Genomic DNA, 17527 nt, shown 5'->3' with positions numbered 1-17527 from the left:
GCAGGTTTAGCGCAGGGTGCTATTTGCCATCTCCCTTGTATAGCAGAGTCAAGGTGAATCATCGAGAAACAGAACACATTTTGCAATGTATTATCAGTTCCTGGAACCATATGTATGAAAGCCCCTAGAGAGTAAACCATATGTATGAAAGCCCCTAGAGAGTAAACCATATGTATGAAAGCCCCTAGAGAGTAAACCATATGTATGAAAGCCCCTAGAGAGTAAACCATATGTATGAAAGCCCCTAGAGAGTAAACCATATGTATGAAAGCCCCTAGAGAGTAAATACAGTATATATAGTGTCTCTGGGGATAAAATAATTCATATATTATAAAGTATTAAAATAACTGGCCTGTTTTTACCAATTTTTTATTAAATATTACCTGTAATTAATGGCAATATGAGTGAAATAGTTTTTTTCCCATGTCAACATCCTCTATAAGAAAGTAGCAAGCATTTTTCAAACGGTCTGTTTGAGATACAAGTTCGAGGTGGGGTTTTTGAAAAAATAAATTCTCCTATTTATGGTTTGGCCACATACGAGTATAGTATCAATCAACAACATAATTTGGGTATGAGTTTGGGTATGAATATAAACTTTTAAAAGTGAGATTTTCACTGGACAGTTACTTTAACCTTGGTAGATAAATACTGTTTATCTATCTAACCCTAATCTCTTCCTCTTTGACCCACAGAGCCCCCGGTGCCAATCGCTCCTCCCCAGCTCACCGCCGTGGGTGCAACCTACCTGTGGATCCAGCTCAACGCCAACTCCATCAACGGTGACGGGCCCATCGTGGAGCGGGAGGTCGAGTACCGCACGGTGGCAGGCAGCCTCATCGACAACCAGCCCGTGGACAAGACCACACACAAAATCGGCCACCTGGACCCCGACACGGAGTACGAGATCAGTGTGCTGCTCACCCGGCCCCTGGACGGAGGAACTGGGGCCCCCGGACCCCCCCTGAGGGCCAAGACCAAGTGTGCTGGTGAGTCCAATGCAAAGACGCGCGGACACACACACACACACACACACACACACACACACACACACACACACAATTAGAGTAATACATTATGGTGTACAGTTACATAGTAGCAGTTATACAGTACTTGGTGTAATGACACACTATTTTCAGCACAGTCATACATTATACAGTTGGACCCTGTCACTATACAGTGGTGCTTACTTACGGCTGTTCATTGACATTTACTTCAGTGGGAGTGGTAAGTGGGGCAATACATACACCACTTTAGCTACACGCAATGTACAGTCAGTTGCAGTGACGCCCTTTGATAAAGTGACACCGTCATGAAATGAATAGCCCGGGAACTATATACTTAACTTGTTATGCAATTACACATCTGAAGAATACTTTAGATACTCACATTCTACAAATTCAGTAAACTTACTGACAAAAACCATGCACTCATACTCTACATTCTAAACTACCTGTTTCATGGGGCAGACGTCAATACTCTACGTGAACCATGGGAATGTCTGAGTTAAATTTTCATGGATGGATCTCAGTTTCAGCCCTTAGGGGCTTGCAGTGTCTGGTCGTTCACTCTCAACCCACACACACAGCTTAATTTCCCCCTGGGTCTGGGTCTGTCTCGGTGACCACAGGGGCTGATGGGATGTGAGGAATGTGAGAGCGTCTGACTGCAGGAGAAGAGCGGAATCTCCTGTCTCCACTATCCCTGTAGCAGGAGGTCTGGGTGGCCAGTGCCTCCTTCACAGTAAAGCATACCTTCTGGCTTAAGTCAGAAGGTTTTTAACATTCCATCCCAAAGGGATGTACAACATCTATCAGCATGATATGCAAGCATACATTAGATTGTCTATTATAATTCTGGACTACCATGAACATGAGTGTGGCGCTGGATATGATCAGGGCTTGGTATGTGAGGCTCGGTAGTATACGTGATTGAAGTCGTATGATCTCTCTGTGGTTTGGTGACAGTTTGACAAGATCACGTTTTCAGTGTCAGGCGGGAGAACGGACCATCCACAGCTCTTTTTGGATTTGGAAGAGGATATATTGTTTCCTCTCTTTTGTGATGGAGGTGGTTGCAGAGGGGAGGCTGACTGACCCAGGAGAGACACAAGGGTGATGGATGGCCCTACATGTCTCGTCTTAAAAGCGCTTCCTTTCTGTGGAGGATGAAACATTTTATATCTGATTTCCCTGACTGTCTCTGAGCTGCTAAAGGTTTCAGAGGAGGGATGTTCCCTTGCCCATATAACCACTATTTTCAGAGCAGTTCAACAGTTTTTAATTGAGCCAAAGTCGCTCTCACAAAGCCGTTCAATTTCAATCAAATTTTAATCAATGACACATTTCATTAGAGGAATTATGATTTGATTCTTCTCACTCCACACCCCCTGACCAATACCCATTAGGCATATCACTATTAATTATAGATTTTCATAGAAAAACAATTAGATCAGCCCCCCATTCAGAGTTTCAGATGGTGTCCTACCCAAAAGGGACAAATGGTAGTCCTATTTAGTAGCGATTAGTGCTTTTTGAGGTTGTTTCGGTTCGACTATAAAAAATTATCACGGATTTTCGTTTCGATATTTCATTTTTTAAAGATATTAAATGCATTATGAAATAATGACATTCAAATTATTAGGGCTTTTTAATGGAAATGCCAAAGCCAAACATACTGAACATTCAATTACCAATTCAGTTGTTTCTGTCAGGTCTACACATAGAAATAGGACATTTCAATAAATAATCAAATATTTCAGTTGTATATATTACTTAGTTTTATGACTTTATAATTTTTTATTCCTTAAAGTCAGCATCTCATCTCTGCTTCAGGCAGTATCAAACAGCACAGACAGCCATCTAACGTTATCTATGTTCTCCCCGTACTGTACCGTCTTTAGTCATCCTATTAAGCTGGGCTAGCCTGCCTAAGTATGCCTCAGAGCTGTCTGACAATCATTTTTACCTGTTCTTCAAAGTAGATGAGGCATACTTTCATGAACTCTCTATCCCTCTTTCTTGTCATTGTGTTTTCTGCATTCCTCTCTCATGCGGCAGCGTATGTGGTCTGTGTTTATGTAACCTAACGTAGAATGCATAAAAGTGTATCCAAGCTGGAAAAGAACAGGTGCAATGGATTATGGTCATTGTAGTTAATTACCATATTTCCATGCTGGACTATGTTGAATATTTGCTCAATGAAAACTACTACTCCCTTCGGCCCAGCATTCCATAGTTTTTTATTATTAGTAAAAAAAAAAAATATTATGAACACAACAAATACAAAAAAACTGAAATATACAAACAATAGTACATAGTTCTTGACTTGATTTTTCTAGTGAATTATTTTATTTCTCTCTAGAGAAACAGCCTGTTGGGCTCGCATGTTCCCCCCGAACAACAGTACCAGTTAAAGTTACACACCTACTCATTCAAAGGTTTCCTTTATTTTTACAATTTCCTACGTTTTAGGTTAGTAGTAAAGATATCAAAACTATGAAATAACACATGGAATCATGTAGTAACCAAAAAAAGTGTTAAACAAATCAACATATATTTTAGATTCTTCAAAGTAGCCACTATTTGCCTTGATGACATATTTGCACATTCTTGGCATTATTTTATTTTATTTAACCTTTATTTAACTAAGCAAGTTGATTAAGAACAAATTCTTATTTTACAATGACGGCCTACCCCAGCCAAACCCTCCCCTAACCTGGTCAACTCTGGGACAATTCTCTCAACCAGCTTCACCTGGAATGCTTTTCCAACAGTCTTGAAGCAGTTACAATATATGCGGAATATATGGGGTTTTTCTTTCACTTTGCGGTCCAACGCATCACAAACCATCTAAAATGGTGTTGAGGTCAGGTGATTGTGGAGGCCACGTCATCTGATGCATCACACCATCACTCTCCTTATTGATCAAATAGCCCTTACACAGCCTACACAGGTGTGTTGGGTCATTGTCCTGTTGAAAAACAAATTATAGTCCCACAAAGCGCAACCCAGATGGGATGGCGTATCGCCTCGGAATGCTGTGGTAGTCATGCTGGTTAAGTGTGCCTTGAATTCTAAATAAATCATTGACAGTATCACCAGCAAAAGCGCAACCCAGATGGGATGGCGTATCGCCTCGGAATGCTTTGTTAGTCATGCTGGTTAAGTGTGCCTTGAATTTTAAATAAATCATTGACAGTATCACCAGCAAAGCACCCCCGCACCATCACACCACCACCTCCATGCTTCACGGTGGGAACCACACATGCGGAGATCATCTGTTCACCTACTCTGCATCTCACAAAGACACTGCAGTTGGACCCAAAAATCTCACATTTGGACTCATCAGACCAAAGGACAGATTTCCACCGTTCTAATGTCCATTGCTCATGTTTCTTGGCCCAAGCAAGTTTTTTCTTCTTATTAGTGTCCTTTAGTTGTGGTTTCTTTGCAGCAATTCAGCCATGAAGGCCTGATTTCACGCAGTCTCCTCTGAACAGTTAGTGTTGAGATGTCTTACTTGAACTCTGTGAAGCATTTATTTGGGCTGCAGCAGAGGTAACTCTGGGTCTTCCTTTCCTGTGGCGGTTCTCATGAGAGCCAGTTTCACCATAGCGCTTGATGGTTTTTGCGACTGCAATGGAAGAAACTATCAAAGTTCTTGACATTTTCCGGATTGACTGACCATGTCTTAAAGTAATGATGGACTGTTGTTTCTCTTTGCTTATTTGAGCTGTTCTTGCCATAATATGGACTTGGTCTTTTACCAAATAGGGCTATGTTCTGTATACCACCCCTACCTTGTCACAACACAACTGATTGGCTCAAATGCATTTAAGAAGGAAAGACATTCCACAAATGAACTTTTAACAAGGCACACCTGTTAATTGAAATGTATTCCAGGTGACCACCTCATGAAGCTGGCTGAGAGGATGACAGTGCACAGCTGTCATCAAGGCAAAAGGTGGCTACTTTGAAGAATCTCAAATATAAAATATTTGTTCAACACTTTTTTTGGTTACTACATGATTCCATATGTGTTATTTCATAGTTTTGATGTCTTCACTATTATTCTACAATGTAGAAAATAATAAAAATGAAGAAAAACCCTTGAGTAGGTGTGTCCAAACTTTTGACTGGTACTGTAAATTCAAGTAATTTAACTGACATCGGTCAATTAAATTGGTTAATCACTCAGCACTACTATATTTTGTTATTCAATTCCAGTCAAACACCACTCTAATTAATCATTAGGATCTAAGATAGATACACACCTCTGGCGTTTTCTGAGGAGTCTCACAGCTAACTGCTTTTAACTGGAGGTACTGCTACATTAGCTGCTAGCTCATTAGGTGGCTAATGCTAAATTCATTAGTGCGCTGTGCAGAGGGAGCACGCCCCTACCCACATTGACGGGACCACAGTGGAGAAGGTGGAAAGCTTCAAGTTCCTCGGCGTACACATCACTGATGATCTGAAATAGTCCACCCACACACAGAGTGGTGAAGAAGACGCAACAGCGCCTCTTCAACCTCAGGAGGCTGAAGAAATTTGCATTGGCCCCTAAGACCCTCACAAAATTTTACAGATGCACAATTGAGAGCTTCCTGTCGGGCTGTATCACCACCTGGTACGGCAACTTCCCTATATACATAGACATGGAATTACTGTTCACTTTAATATATCCGTCTTAATATATCTTAATTCTGTTATTTTACTTTTAGATTTGTGTGTATTGTTGTGAATTGTTAGATATTACTGCACTGTTGGAGCTAGGAACACAAGCATTTCACTACACCTGCAATAACATCTGCTAAATATGTGTATGTGACCGACCAATAAAATTGTATTTAATTTGACACTCTACTATCTACAGCCTATTGGCTAGAGAGGCTAGCCGCAAGTACTCATAAGAATGGAATTGCTCAATTGTATTTAGGTAAATCAGCATTTCATTATTTATTCAACTTGTCTCCTTTAGGAACACAGCCCCCACCTCAGTGATAGAAGACTAGAAAAGACAGGCACAGAAAGGCAGCTTGTGTTTTGTCCAGTTAGTCGTTAGCAAAGAGGAGATCTCTTAGTGCTCAGAGCTACAAGACAGACAGGAAAAGCCGAACCATCCTAACATTAATTTTACCTTAACGATCTACTGTGCTTTAGTAATTTCATCTTTATGGACAGTTAGGAGTGATTAAATCTCAAATGGGGGAGAAGGAGAGCGAGCAAGGGAGTTAAACTTCAATAGGATGTAGAACGGGGAGAAGATAAGCTAGATGTGGGGACAAAGGAGGAGAACTTGGGATGGAAAGAGGGAAGTGCGTGGGGGGAAGTGAGGGTGACTGAGGTATGTGAGGTGAGTGAGGGAAGATAAGTGGAGCACTTTTAAAGTTACTGTCCAGTGTTGCTATATTTCTATGAAATATCACCTATAATTAATTACAATGTAAGTGAAATAGTTTTCCTTCCAAAATGTTTTAATTAAGTATGTTAAAAAGTAGCCTTTCTGTGTTGGAATGGTGTGGGCATACCCCAACAGGCTTATACCGGTTGCTAAAGATAGTCATGCAAGTAGGTGAGATCCCTTCAAGATACGCTTCTGATGTGAGTGCTCCCGCTTACATATTTATCTAATATTTTAACTCCGGAAAGGTTGTGTGTCAACATGCTGACATATCTAATCCTTTATACTCTGTAGGCTGGACAATAGAACGTGTCAAAATTCACCCAAGGCTGAAAAATGGTAAAATAACATTGGCTAAGCTGGTAAACTAGCGTGAGCCCATAGCAAATGAATGGAGTCGAACGTTTGCAGAGCCTGTTTTGACTTGAGTGACGCTTAGAATTCCATTTCGCCAAAAGGTATTTCTGGGCTAGCGTTTGAAAATGGAATACACTGCCCAGCCTTACATAATTAGAAAGAGGAGATTATAATGTTTAAAATGGTGTCCAATTCAAAAAAATCTAAATTGCGAGATAACATTGCGAGATATTTGGCAAAATAGACAGACATACCTGTGTTACCCTATATTAAACAATGGGATGACCTCAGAGTTCCATGAGCCATTTTTTGTTTACATTTGAACTACAAACAACATGGGCAGGTCTCATTGCCTACAATAGAATAGCAGGCATTGTGACTTAGAACAATAAACTGGGAATAGAACATTCGGAAGGCGAGTTGGTGCCACGTTGCTCAATAGAACTAATAGGAGCAGGCAGGGTGAAACATACCCTAAAATAAGGCCTGCTTTTTCATGATTACTTCAAAACTACAGCAAGCAGCTGGGACATATAGTAATATTATGAAACTGTTAAAAATGTCATGTGTCCAGCCTATACTTAGGCATTAACGAATACACATACTTTCAGAAATGTATCATATCTGTAGTCATTACCTGATCATTTATGTATATGTATTTCTCAAAAAATGCATAAAAAGATATCCTTACATGATGTGTAATATTCATCCTCATGTCTGTTCGAAAATGGGTTAAATCCTACTCGTGATCAATGTCCAGCACCCAAATTATTTTATCTGTTCAGGCGCAAAAAAATCATTGTGCTTCTTCACATGAAGGTGACATAACTGAGCATACATCTGCAATATATTCAGGTGTAGGCTACAAGTTACGGAAAAGCAAACATCGTCATATTTAATCTACAACACATCCCTGCTATTTCTCTTTAACGAATGCAGCATAGCAAATCCAGAGCTCCAATCACTACACGTTTTCTGTAAAGATGCAAACATAGGCCAATCTTTGCTAAAAATTATTTTATTTTTTAACCTCTGGGATATGCGTCCCACCTTTGCCTAAAGCCAGAGAAAATACAGAGCGCTAAATTCAAATAAATTACTATAAAAATCAAACTTTCATGAAATCACGCATGTAAGATACCAAATTAAAGCTACACGTGTTGTGAATCCAGCCAACATCTCAGATTTCAAAAAGGCTTTTCGGCGAAAGCAAACGATGCTATTATCTGAGGATAGCACCTCCGTAAACAAAAAAGAGAAAACATATTTCAACCCTGCAGGCACGACACAAAACGCAGAAATAAAAATTTAAATCATGCCTTACCTTTGACGAGCTTCTTCTGTTGGCACTCCAATATGTCTCATAAACATCACAAATGGTCCTCCTGCATAATATGCATATCTTATCTTCTGGGGATGAGTAGCAGGCAGTTGAATTTGGGCATGCATTTCATCCGGACGTGAAAATACTGCCCCCTGTCACCAAGAAGTTAAAGCCAGTGTAGCAGGATTCGACCTTAGTCCTCTAATGGCGCGTTACCTGTTTGATGGTTTGTCGTAGGGCGTAGTGGGATTTCTTATAAGCGTCCGGATTAGTGTCCTGCACCTTGAATCGGCAGCCCAAGCCTTGATCTCAGTGCAGTCGTTGCCTGTAATCCATGGCTTCTGGTTAGGATATGTACGTACGGTCACGTCGATGTCGTCAATGCACTTATTAATGAAGCCGGTGACTGATGGTGGTAAACTCCTCAATGTTATCAGATGAATCCCAGAACATATTCCAGTCTTTGCTAGTGAAACAGTCCTGTTGCTTAGCATCCGCTTCATTGGATCACTTTCATATTGCGCGCATCACTGGGACTTCCTGTTTGAGTTTTTGATTGTATGCAGGAATCAAGAGGATAGAGTTATTGTCAGATTTGCTAAATGAAGGCCATGTACCTTAGAATGTGACTATGTAAAGCTAATTTTTATTCCTTGCTGTAACAAAGGGGTGGATTACTCAAGGCATTTCAGCTTGTCATTTTTTATTAATTTGTAAAAATGTCTAAAACCATAATTCCACTTTGACGTTTTGGGGTATTGTGTGTAGGCCAGTGACAAAATAAACTAAATGTAATCAATTTAAATGAATTTTTAAACAGTCGAGGGGTGTAAGTACTTTCTGAAGGCACTGTACATGCTGTAAAACCCAATGAACAACCTCAATAGGGTTATTTTGGTTGTAAAATGCTGGAGAGGATTCCTCGAACAGGTCTCATTTGACATGTTGATTACAGCTTAGATTTAGATCATTGGTTTTCAACCTGTGGTTGATTATTTAGATGTTTTATTGATTTATTTCTCCAAATATAATAACAGCTGGGAGTATTATATTATTACTTTACTATTCAGAATGCAAATTGTTAATAATAATAATAGACTTTTAGTCTCTTACATTCACTGAAAACATGTATCAAATTTGACCACCAAGATCAATTTCAACAACAAAATGCTGTTCCTCAAGAGCTTTTGACTTTGATTTGGTGGTCCCGGTACAGAAAAGGTTGGGAACCCCTGATTTTAGATCACTCTCTTGGCCATCACCTGCCATTTGTGCACCTGCCATCTATACCACACGCACCTTTGATCCAAAAGGCACTGACACATATGCAAACACACCCACACACATACTGTTTCCACCCGCTTTTTACCGACAATCCAAGGTCAAAAACAGGTGGATGCTTGGGGTTGACATCACAACTAAGGAAAATAGCCCTCAAGATGGCTTCCTATTTATTGTTATAGTCAGTATGAGTGATGACCCTGACAGGCCTTTGTAGCGCTCCAGGCTAAGTACCATATCCTTTGTCACCAATGACAGGTAACTACTAGTTCCTCAGTAGAACCCAATGCTTTCCATCAGATTCCCATGATGCTTCAACATACAGTGCCTTCAGAAAGTATTCACACCCCTTTACTTTTTCCACATGTTGGTGTTTTACTGCCTGAATTAAACATTTATTCAATTGAGATCATCACTGGCCTACACACAATACCCCATAAAGTTGAAGAGGAATTTATATTTTTGGACATTTTTATAAATTAATGAAAATGAAGTATTCAACCCCTTTATGAGGCAGCCCTAAATAAGTTCAAATGTCAAGATTTGCTTAACAGTCACATAATATGTTGCAAGGAGTCACTCTGTGAGCAATAAATAGTGTTTAACATTAATTTTGAATGACTACCTCATCTCTGTACCCCACAAATGCAATTATCTGTAAGGTCCCTCCTTCGATCAGTGAATTTCAAACACAGATTCAAACTCAAAGACCAGGGAGGTTTTCCAAAGCCTCGCAAAGAAGGGCACCCATTGGTAGATGGGTAAAAAAAAATCCTTTGTTTGAGCAGGATGAAGTTATTAATTACACTTTGGGTGTTATATCAATACACCCAGTCTCTACAAATATACAAGCATCCTTCCTAACTCAGTTGCCGGAGAGTAAGGAAACCGCTCTAGGATGAGGCCAATGGTGACTTTAAAACATTTACAGGGTTTAATGGCTGTGATAGGAGAAACTGAGGGTGGATCAAAAATATTTGTAGTTACTCCACAATACTAACCTAAATGACAGAGTGAAAAGAAAGTCTGTACAGAATAAACATATTCCAAAACATGCATACCGTTTGCAATAAACCACTAAACTAAAACTGCAACAAATGTGGCAGAGAAATTAACTTTATTTCCTGAATAAAAAGGCGTTATGTTTGGGGTAAATACAACAATACATCACTGAGTACCACTCTTCATATTCAATCATGGTGGTGGCTGCATCACATTATGGGTATGCTTGCAATTGTTAAGGATTGGGGAGTTTTTCAGGATAAAAAATAAACAGAATGGCACTAAGCATGGGCAAATTCCCAGAGGAAAACCTGGTTCAGTCTGCTTTCCACCAGCCACTGGGAGATGAATTCACCTTTCAGCAGGACAATAACCTAAAGCACAAGGCCAAATCTACACTCATTTGCTTACCAAGAAGACAGTGAATGTTCATGAGTGTCCAAGTTAGTTTTGACTTAAATCTACTTGAAAATCAATGGCAAGACTTAGATGGTTGTCTAGCAATGATCAACCAATTTGACATTTTGAAAATAATAGGTAAATATTGTACAATTTAAGTGTACAAAGCTTTTACAGACTTACCCAGAAAGACTCACAGCCGTAATCGCTACCAAAGTGCTAAAATCATGTTTTCAATTTGTCATTATGGGGTATTGTGTGTAGATGGGTGAGGGGGAAAAATATTAATTCATTTTAATTTCCGGTTGTGACAACAATGTGGAATAAATCAAGGGTTATGAATACTTTACAAAACACTGTACGCAAGAATTTTGAAAAACATAATGGGCAAATGTTGTATAATCCAGGTGTGGAAAGCTCATAGAGACTTACCAAGAAAGACTCACGTTTGTAATCTCTCCAAAGATACTTCGACAATGTATTGACTCAGGGGTGTGAATACTTATGTAAATGAGATATTTCTCTATTTAATTTTCAATAAATGTACAAAAAAATAAACATGATTTCACTTTGTCATTATGGGGTATTGTGTGTAGATGGAGATTTAAATGTATTTAATCCATTTTGAATTCTGTGGAATAGGTCTAAGGATATGAATACTTTCCGAAGGCACTGTAATGGCCAATAATGGCTATTTGAATTAGCAAGGTTTTCTTTGCGTTGAGCCCCCTGTCAGCCTTTGGAAAATTGTGTTCCGTTTGGGTTGGAGGAACGTTATGAGGGAGGTTTTGAGGGGGTGGGGAGAGTGGTGTTTACCATAGTGTAGAACTTGGAAGGTGATTAGCTTATTGTGTGATATTTCAGAGACACAAAACAGATATTAGTGAAAGAACTTCGGAAGTTGTGTGTGTGTGTATCAGTGTTTGGACACGTTTTCGATGTGATAAACAGAAAATAACCAAAGGAGATTAATTTAGAATATTTAAAATATTTTCTAACTTGCTGCGAGTCTGTCTCTGCATTTAATCCACAAGATTGTTAGGCATTCTTGAAACAGGACTACTCTGTGTAATCTGACAAACTAGAGGACATCAACCATGCAAATTGGATCTTTTTTAATCAGACAATGACACTTTTTTCCAGTATGTTTCTTTTTTTTCTACAGTTCTCTTTTTTTGTTGATTTATTTAGTACGATTAATAATTTATCACGTGCCTTATGTCTTTTTTTTATTATCACAGAAACATGTTGAATTATAGATATGCGAATGGCCCTCATACACAAATTGAGACATGGGCTCAGTGTGGGGTGTCTTTTAGTACGTCACTGGCTCAGATAATACACTGGCCTAATGGCTCTTTTCATCAATTTTCTGACTGCTTCAAAGGTGCAATTTTCAGTCTCATTTTACAACCCTACTGTGTGTGTGTGTGTGTGTGTGTGTGTGTGTGTGTGTGTGTGTGTGTGTGTGTGTGTGTGTGTGTGTGTGTGTGTGCCTGTGTGTTTGCGTGGAGAGAGGCTGTCGTCTCATTGTTCCACCTAATCCTAGTCAAGTGGACTCTTCTGTGTGCCCTAGCCCTCTGACTGCTAAACAGCTTGGCTGCCTAGCACCAGGCAAGTACTGGCACTCCCATTTACTACCACAAACTGGGTCTGCACCGGGCAGGATGCAACTAATGAGAACACACACACAAAACCCATTGTAAAATGAAGCGGTGCCTTTGAAGCAGTGGGAATGTACAACACCCGTAACACAATGATTCATGTAGTTTCAGCAGGTCTTACTGGGCCATGCTGTGTGAGTAGAGGTCTACGAAGGGCCAATGGGAAGTTTGGCCATGGTTTTAAATGTACTTTATTTCCCAGAAGGAAGCAGAGAGGGGACAGTGAAGCAAACCGAGGGAGGGAGGAAGGGGGGGGGGGGGTGAGATGGTTTCAGGGGACCAGAGCGTGAAAATCTGATGTGCAAAAGTGAAGAGGACACAAGTGGAGAGAGAGAGAGGAACTGGAGAGAGTGATGCCAAATAAATAAATGGTGAGAGAGCCAGCCGAGGGAGAGGAGGTACAATTGCGTACATTTATGAGTGGGTATTAGAAAGCCCCACGGACATGAAAAACACATTTCAAAGAAGAGCGCTGGCCAGCTTTTAATGCATGTTCTCCTGTCGTTTTTTTTTTTTTTGTTGTTATTTTATTTTTGTCAGACGAGACGACACTTAAGCATGTCTCAGGGCCACATTTAAAGTCTACCGGGCTTGTTGGAGAAGGGTTTTGGCTCGGACTCGTCTGTCTGCCGTTGCCTTTTGCCAAGATGCCACCGTCGTTCCAATATAGGGTCTTGAATTGTGGCCCATGAAACTACTGTAATGGATAATACGTATGTTATGTATCTGCTATTAAGTGTGTGTGTGTGTGTGTGTGTGTGTGTGTGTGTGTGTGTGTGTGTGTGTGTGTGTGTGTTTATCTGTGTGCAGGTGCAAATGTGTGTATGGTTTATTTGTGTGTGTGCACAGGCCCTCCTGTGTGTGTGTATAGGGTTTAGGGTGGCACTGTTGTGATGACTAGTGGGGGGAGAGTTGAAAGCCAGGACGTCCTCTGAGCTCTCTCCCAACAAGGCGCTCTCTCTCTCCCCTCAGGCACAACACTCCTCTCCTCCTTTCTTCCTCCTCTCCGCTCTCTCCTCCGAACTTCATTCCTCCCAGTAGGCAAATTAAATATGATGATCCCGCTGGAAATGAAATAGTAAATCTCTTATATGCCTCCCTGCCTTCTTCCCTGCCTGCCTCCCTGACTGGGGTAGAAACACACTCTTGAAAGTCACCTTCACCAATGACATCTGTTCCCTGGGAGAAAAATGATCAAAGTAAAGAAATACAGAGGGGAGGTATCGCGCGCCTCCATCTTTTAAATCCCCACTGCGCGAGAGCTCACACTCTTATCAGTTCCTCCACTATGGATATCTACAGTACCAAGGAAGCGCCTTTACCTGAAGTGCTCCAAAAAAAAAAGGTTTAAAAGTATAGGTGAGTGTGTTTTTGAGATGCGTTTTGGGTGTTGAAGTTGTGTGTGTGCCCACGTGCATGTGTGCACTGTACTAGTTTTAAGACCTGTTTACAGTGAGGATGCTGAGAAGAGGACACTAGGAAATGTGTGAGCGTGTGCGTACAGTGCCTTTATAAAGTATTCATACCCCTTGACTTATTCCACATTTTGTTAGACGATATTCAAAATGGATTAATGCTATTTTTCTCACCCATCTACACACACAACAACAACAACAACAACAAAAGATGGTACCAACAGAGATGGTCGCCTCGCTTCGGGTCCTTAGGAAACTATGCAGTATTTTGTTTTTTTAATGTATTATTTCTTATATTGTTACCCCAGGAAATCTTAAGTCTTATTACATACAGCCAGGAAGAACTATTAGATAAGAGCGATGTCAACTTACCAACATTACGACCAGGAATAGGACTTTTTCGAAGCGGATCCTCTGTTTAGACCACCACCCTGGACAATGGATCTAATCCCAGTAGCCGATCCAAGACAACGGCGCCGCAGAAGGGGCAGACGGAGCGGCCTCCTGGTCAGGCTCTGTAGACGTGCACATCGCCCACCGCTCCCTTGCATACGACTTGTCAAAGTCCAGTCTCTTGACAACAAGGTAGACTAAATTTGAGCAAGAGTTGCCTTCCAGAGAGACATTAGAGATTGTATATCCAGAGAATGCTACATTAACGGAAACGTGGCACTCGGGATATGTTGATTAACGACGCATGGTGTAATCATAACAACATACAGGAACTCAAGTCCTTTATTTATAAGGAAGTGCATTGGAGATGTTGTACCCACTGTGTCTAAAACCTATCCTAACCAGACAACGTGGATGGATGGTGGAATATGCGCAAAACTGAAAGCGCGAACCACGGCATTTAACCATGGAAAGAGGTCTGGGAATATGGCTGAATATAAACAGTGTAGTTATTCCCTCCGCAAGGCAATCAAACAAGCAAAATACCGGTACAGGGACAAAGTGGAGTCGCAATTCAATGGCTCAGAAGTGAGATGTATGTGGCAGGGTCTACAGGAAATCACAGACTACAAAAAGAGAACCGGCCACGTCACAGACACCGTCACGCTCCCAGACAAACTAAACACCTTCTTTGCCTGCTTTGAGGATAATACAGTGCCATCGTCGCGGCCCGCTAACAAGAACTGCACCCTCTTCCATGGCCGACGTGAGTAAAACATTTAAACGTGTTAACCCTCGCAAGGCTGCTGGCCCAGACGGCATCCCTAGCCGCTTCCTCAGAGCATGCGCAGACCAGCTGGCTGGTGTGTTTCCGGACATATTCAATCGCTCCCTATCCCAGTCTGCTGTCCCCACATGCTTCAATATGGCCACCATTGTTCCTGTACCCAAGAATGCAAAGACTGAACTAAATGACTACTTCTGTCATCATGAAGTGCTTTGAGAGACTAGTCAAGGATCATATCACCTCCACCTTACCGGCCACCCTAGACCCACTGCAGTTTGCATACCGCCCTAACAGGTCCACAGACAATGCAATCACCATTACACTGCATGCTGCACTATCCCATCTGGACAAGAGGAATACCTATGTAAGAATGCTGTTCATTGACTACAGCCCAGCATTCAACACAATAGTACCCTCCAAGCTCATCAAGCTGGAGGCCCTGGGCCTCAACCCCACCCTATGCAATTGGGTCTTGGACATCTCCACCTCGTTGAACCTCAACGCAGGGGCCCCACAAGAGAGTGTGCTCAACCCCCTCCTGTACTCCCTGTTCACCCATGACTGAGTGGCCATGCACACCTCCAACTCAATCATCAAGTTTGCAGACGACACAACAGTAGTGAGCTTGATTACCAACAACGACGAGTCATCCTACAGGGAGGAGTTGAAGGCACTTGAAGTGTGATGTCAGGAAAACAACCTCTCACTCAATGTTAACAAAACAAAGGAGATGATCGTGGACATCAGGAACCACAGAAGGAGCATCCCCCTATCCACATCGATGGGACAGCAGTGGAGAAGGTGGAAAGTTAAGTTATTCAGTGTACATATCACCAACAAACTGAAATGGTCCATGCACACAGACAGCGTGGTGAAGAAGGTGCAACAGCACCTCTTCAACCTCAGGAGGCTGAAGAAATTTGGCTTGTCACTGAAAACCCTGACTAACTTCTATAGATCCAAAATCGAGAGCATCCTGTCTAGCCTTATCCCAGCGAGGGTTAACACACTTGGCCATTGCTCACCCATATATACATGTTCTCATTAACCCCTTTTTAGAGTTGTGTGTATTAGGTAGTTGTTGGGGAATTTTTTGATTACTTGTTAGATATTACTGCACTGTCCGAACCAGAAGCACAAGCTTTTCGCTACACTCGCATTAACATCTGCTAACCAAGTGTATGTTACCAATAACATTTGATTTGGAATACCCCATAATGACAAAGTCAAAACATGATTTTTAGCACTTTGGCAGCGATTACAGCTGTGAGTCTTTCTGGGTAAGTCTCTAAAAGCTTTGCACACCTAGATTGTACAATATTTGCCCATTTTATTATTTTCAAAATTCTTCAAGCTCTGTCAAATTGGTTGTTGATCATTGCTAGACAACCATTAGGCAACCATTTTCCAGTCTTGCCATAGATTTTCGAGAAGATTTCAGTTAAAACTGTAACTCGACCACTCGGGTACATTCACTGTCTTCTTGGTAAGCAACTCCAGTGTAGATTTGGCTTGCATTTTAGGTTTTTGTCCTGCTGAAAGAGGAATTAATCTCCCAGTGTCTGGTGGAAAGCAGACTGAACCAGGTTTCTCTAGGATTTTGCCAGTGCATCGCTCCATTCTGTTTATTTTTTATCCTGAAAAACTCGACAGTCCTTAACAATTACAAGCATACCCATAACATGATGCAGCGACCACTATGCTTGAAAATATCGAGAGTGGTATTCAGTGTTGTATTGGATTTGCTCGAAACATAAAACTTTGTACTCAGGACAAAAAGTGAATTTCTTTGCCACATTTATTGCTTTAGTGCATTGTTGCAAACATGATGCATGTTTTGGGAATATTTTTATTCTCTACAGGCTTACTTCTTTTCACTCTGTCAATTAGGCTAGTATTGTGGAGTAACTACAATGTTGTTGATCTATCCTCAGTTTTATCCTATCACAGCCATTAAACTCTTATACTGTTTAAATGTCACCATTGGCCTCATAGTGAAACACCTGAGCGGTTTCCTTCCTCTCCGGCAACGGAGTTATGTAGGACGCCTGTATCTTTGTAGTGATTGGGTGTATTGATACACCATCCAAAGTGTAATTAATAACTTCACCATGCTCAAAGGGATATTCAATCTCAGCTTCTTTTTTACCCATAAACCAATAGATGGTAGATGGGAGACACAAAGACCTCCCACTTCGACATTATGGGATATTGTAGGATATTGTGTGTCGGCCAGTGGCAGTTATTCCACTTACTTTGCAAGGGCTGCGGCTTTTGTGGAGCGATGGGTAACGATGCTTCGTGGAAGGCAGTTGTAGATGTGTGCAGAGGGTCCCTGGTTCAAGCCCAGGTAGGGGCAAAGAGAGGGACGGAAGCTATACTGTTACATATGTATGTATCAGAGCATGAAGACAGACACCCACAACTGTCCTGTCACACACACACTTTGGAGAGCAGACAAAAAGAGGGAAAAGTGCCAAACGCTCATCAGAAGCTACAT

General features: G+C 41.2%; 1 protein-coding gene across 10 annotated transcripts in view; it reads left to right on the top strand.

Annotated features, from left to right (window-relative positions):
* Positions 1-17527, top strand: part of LOC135517303 (receptor-type tyrosine-protein phosphatase mu-like) — a 288195-nt gene that overhangs the window by 116982 nt on the left and 153686 nt on the right. For all 10 annotated transcript variants that reach the window (XM_064941482.1, XM_064941481.1, XM_064941484.1 and 7 more), the window contains exon 7: positions 696-989. In XM_064941482.1, coding sequence (XP_064797554.1) covers positions 696-989 — 294 coding nt within the window. The remainder of the gene's footprint in view (positions 1-695; positions 990-17527) is intronic.

The sequence above is a fragment of the Oncorhynchus masou genome, chromosome 28 (assembly GCF_036934945.1).
Source record: "Oncorhynchus masou masou isolate Uvic2021 chromosome 28, UVic_Omas_1.1, whole genome shotgun sequence".
In the NCBI taxonomy this organism is placed as follows: domain Eukaryota; kingdom Metazoa; phylum Chordata; class Actinopteri; order Salmoniformes; family Salmonidae; genus Oncorhynchus; species Oncorhynchus masou.
This window is presented reverse-complemented; position numbering and strand designations above follow the sequence as displayed.